The following is a 4,453-nucleotide window of genomic DNA, read 5'->3' as shown; positions in this document are numbered from 1 at the left end:
AAGTTTTTATTCACTTTACATTGAACTTTATAAATTCTCAGTTTTGGATTCAGAACACTTGAATTTGGTAGCAATTTGAACACATCCAGTTTTAAAGATCCATTATGTGAAACCTAGGTGGACTTGAGTTTCATAGGAGTAAGATGAAACCCATAAACTCATTAAAAAAAAAAAAAGAAGCTAAAAAACAGCTCCCCCATTGCCATCAGCAAGAGAGCTAACTAGCGAACAAAAGCTAAGCATGGGGCCTTTCCATTCTTAAAATTGAAACAAATTAAAATTCTCAATTGTCTACAACATATACATCTAGGAGACTAGTATTTTCACGAACAAGCAAAACATAATAATTTTTACTCCCACCTCCAACCATATCTCAGTCTACAATACACATCCACCGGAAGCTCATCTTGCTAATAAAGGTGAGGTACAATTATTAAAAAAAAAAAGGACAATCGTTATAGACGAAAATCCATCTTTTGCAGCTGATTTTGTTAAATAATCCTCAATCGAACTACCTTCCCTGAAACAATATTATGAAGGTTCGCTTACGAATCCTAAGTAGAACTCATAGCCCCTTGGCTGCTTATGTGCTCATGAAATTTTTCATCCTGCGTGCATGAACACCATAGTCAAATAACAAACAAAGAAAGAAAAATCAACTGATAAAATATACAAAGTCCAACCTGCCTCATTAGGGTTGTAGTTGAGCCAATTCAGTGTTAATCAGGCCACTGAATTGGGTAACCACCGTTGTTGAGTTTGGTAATCAACTTTGGTTTAGATGACTTTGGAGATTAGTTTAATGGCACTAGTGAAAAATAAAAAGAAAAGGCTTTGAGAACCATCTTTAAGAAAGCGGATCAGGTCCTCATACTCATACGAGAATGATTCTCGTATGGGGCTGATCCACACAGATGGAATCCATCCAATAAAAAATCTTATGATGGATTCCATCTGTGGATCAGACTGTACGATAATGGTTCTTGTATGAGAACTTGATCCACACTTCTGTTTTAATATATGATTCCATTCAACGAGATTTAACGCAAGTTCCCATCATAATAAATAAGACACTTCAATTTTATGCATTTCACCACAATTTCTATTCAATTCCATTGTGAGTAATCTTTTATATATATATATATATATATATGCATGCATAGCTGAATCAGACTCACCACAATATTGTTTGCTTCAAGTCTTGGCTTCTTATTCTTTGGCACATATTTTGGGACAATACCTGATTCTATGTACCTTTCAACATCCTTTAAAGATCGGAACATTGTTTTCTCCAAATAATTCCAGTAGTACTGCATAAATTTTCATTCAAAAGATTAACACAAAGGAGAAACAATAGAAAAAGAGAATTAAAAAAAAAAAAAATGCATGGCTAGAACAAGATTTCCTTTTGGATAGGTAATTAAAAATTTGATTATACAGCATTAATGCATGTTAAATGTCAATTGAGATAATTGCGAACAAATTCAATAATTCTATCTCCAACATTTATATGCAAGGTTAGATGTGATTACTGTTGGTTATCCAAATTATGATGAAGTACACATAAAATGGAATCACAACAAAGCCTGTATTGCAACTATTCAGAAATTATTGAAAACTAATAAAAAGAAAACTTTTTTCTTTTATTTGTTAACAAATTTTGGATAGTAATTAGCAAGTGGATATAGATAGGTCAACACTTTAGTGAATAGTTGTAAACTATTAAATAAGAAGCCAAAAAAAAAGAAAAAAAAAGAAGCACCATACCGATTTTATTGTACATTTATTGGATATACGATACAATAGCAAAAATACCATTTTACTCGCTGAAATCAATCATTACCATCCTTCGAGTCATAATTCTGTCCCATAAATGGAAATTAATAGGAAAAACTTCATGTATGAGAAAACTCTCTTTCGAGACAAATATAGATGAACTTGAGAAAATACAAAATAAAAAAGAAAAAAGAAAAAGTTTAGCATGAACAGAAATCAGTCAACTGACTTGAGATAGAATTTCCAATGAATACAAATACAAAAGATTAACAAAGGGGAAAAATTAAAATTTAAGAAATTTTAATGAATGCCTTTTCATATTCCAATCCCATTCAACATAAATATTGTAGGTCTACATGACATTTAGTTACAAATTTAAGTCAATAAATGGTTTTAGGGTTTAAGTACCAAAATGTACACAAGTTCTACTTGAACAAGCAAGTCCATGTCACTTTTATTAACTAACATATATAGCTAAAGGATTAGTAGTTCATTTACTTTAAAGAAACCAAATATTGACCACATTACTTCGGACTCTTGATATTTTCGGTGCCTAGATCATAAATTATTAGCGAATTAAATCTATCATAAAGGAGCATTAATGATTTAACAATTTCACAATGTTCATTAACATATAGAACAACGAAAAATTATGACTATTTATTAGAACTAGATGATGATCATATGTTAGATATAAACTACCAAAAAACCTTATATTCACATTTAATGTTGGTTTTCACCAAAAAAAAAAAAAAACATTTAACGTTGGTTTGATAAAGCTGATTAGGTCTTTGTACGAGAACCATTCTTGTATGGTGTCTGATAAGAGAGAGAACATGTGAATTCCATATGTAGATCAGGCACCGTACCAGATGCAAAAACCTCAGACAGAAACAAATAACATCCTCATAAAATGGCCATCATCAATCAAAACTATGGTGATGATCATTAGCAAAAATCTTGTAATGGATGTTTATTAATAGTCGAACATCATTGACTAACTACAAAACTTTAGAAAATCTAGGGCTAGTTAACATTTGATTAAAAATAAAAAATGGATCAAAACAGTCTCAATGTCGTACCAAAATTAAACAAAATCTTACATTCAAAAAACATGATTTTCACTCTCAGTTGGAAGAAACTAAGTTGATTGAATCTTCTCCCTCGTGATGCCTCAGTTATGCATGTTAACTGAATATCTAAGGGTTGTCCCTAGGTCTAGATCAGTAGTCTGAAGTTAGGAAAACCATTACGAGAAAATGTAGCATATCAAAAGAATAACAGTTCATATACTTTATGAAAGGGAAAGGCAATAATTTACCTTATCAACTCTTCCTTCATATTTTGGATTTTCACTTCCTTCATATTTTCTATTTTCACGAGGCCTTTGTATTACTGACCAAAGTGACGGATGCTCCATGATAAATGTCTTCAATTCTTCTCTTCTTTTTTTAGCAGCACTTTGCAGTGGTGCTGGTGGTGATGGAGATGGTGGTGGTGGTGGTGGTGGCAGAGGTGGTAATGGTGATTGTGGTTGTGGTTGTGGTTGTGGTTGTGGTGGTGCTGGTGCTGGTGCTGGTGCTGGTGTAGGTGCTGGTGGGTTGAGAAAATTGTATTTCTGTAAATTGGATTGATCCAACATACAGGTAAAGACGATTTCATAATCATCCCCAACGATGAGGGAATCCAAACTACACTCTGATTCTGTATCAGAGTCACTTAGCATTTCATGGTAGTGAAGTAGTTCACGTTTTGTTTTCAACATTTCTGAGAGAGAGAGAGAGAGATGGAAATCAGGATATTGATGGAACCTCTTCAGATACAGGAAGAGTGGCATTAGCACAAGACAGATATATAAGAAGGAGAGAGAGGATGAAAATTTCATCCTCCCATCAAGGATCCTAGCTAACCATCTCTATCTATGGTAATCAAGAATTTAGGGGTGTCAGTCATTTGGGTTGGGGCGGTCTTTGTTGGTTATAGCTGGGCCTGGAAGGCATATACCTGGACCATGACCAATCTATTTAAGGAATGAGTTGGAGATAGTGATAAAAGAAGAAAATCCGAGATTTGAATATAACAAAAATGACCGTTAGGTGGTCCCTTTGTTGCCCAAAATATGCTTCTTATACATTTATAAACTTGTATGGTAAGAGATGATTGGTCTCTGGTCTGTAAACCAATATAGCTATTGTGTTTATAGAAAACAGCAAATGTTGGGAGCTTAATACAGCCCAGCTTCTCTTTTTAGATTAAGAATTAATTCAATTCTTAATAAATTTTAACCATGTTTGCTGCTGTATCGATCCCTTCATAGTTTTATGTTTCAAAATGGTAACCTTACAGATGTTAAGAACTTAATGATCCCTTCAAGCTTAGTCACAAAATTGGAAAAATAATATTTACATCTATTCCTCCTATTTTGCACGCCAAGGATATATCCCATATGCCATGTTTGAATAGGGAAAGACACTACCCTTCGTCCTCTATCTATTGTTTGCGCTTTTTTTTTTCCCCTAGTAGTTCAGATTGCATTGGATAGAAGTGTCCTTTATGTATTGGGGATAAAGCAAATTCTTTTTAGGAGAATAACTAATATTTTTAGGGAAAAAGTAGCCAACTAGTTTGATCACTAAAGGTACCTGAATGACAGAAGGAATCAACCTCATATAAGTTC

General features: G+C 33.3%; 1 protein-coding gene across 1 annotated transcript; it reads right to left on the bottom strand.

The window, feature by feature from the left end:
• Positions 1-325: 325 nt before the first annotated feature.
• On the bottom strand, positions 326-3,519 carry LOC122088543 (leiomodin-2-like). Its single transcript, XM_042657839.1, has 3 exons — positions 3,098-3,519; positions 1,179-1,310; positions 326-608 (listed from the first exon to the last, which is right to left on the bottom strand). Exons 1-3 carry the CDS (start codon positions 3,500-3,502, stop codon positions 555-557), a joined length of 591 nt encoding a protein of 196 aa, XP_042513773.1. The 5' UTR covers positions 3,503-3,519; the 3' UTR covers positions 326-554.
• Positions 3,520-4,453: the final 934 nt, after the last annotated feature.

This window comes from Macadamia integrifolia, chromosome 9, assembly GCF_013358625.1.
Source record: "Macadamia integrifolia cultivar HAES 741 chromosome 9, SCU_Mint_v3, whole genome shotgun sequence".
In the NCBI taxonomy this organism is placed as follows: Eukaryota; Viridiplantae; Streptophyta; class Magnoliopsida; order Proteales; family Proteaceae; genus Macadamia; species Macadamia integrifolia.
The sequence above is the reverse complement of the archived record's forward strand: the minus strand, read 5'-3'. Positions and strand labels throughout refer to the sequence as shown.

What these genes read in the sequence shown, in the direction of transcription:
- LOC122088543 (XM_042657839.1), bottom strand. Translation starts at nt 3,502, where the DNA reads ATGCTAAGTGACTCTGATACAGAATCAGAGTGTAGTTTGGATTCCCTC. An exon ending in ATGAAGGAAGAGTTGATAAG is followed by an intron (nt 1,311 to 3,097) that starts GTAAATTATTGC and finishes AAATTTATGCAG; the next exon opens with TACTACTGGAATTATTTGGA. An exon ending in TTGAAGCAAACAATATTGTG is followed by an intron (nt 609 to 1,178) that starts GTGAGTCTGATT and finishes TCATGCACGCAG; the next exon opens with GATGAAAAATTTCATGAGCA.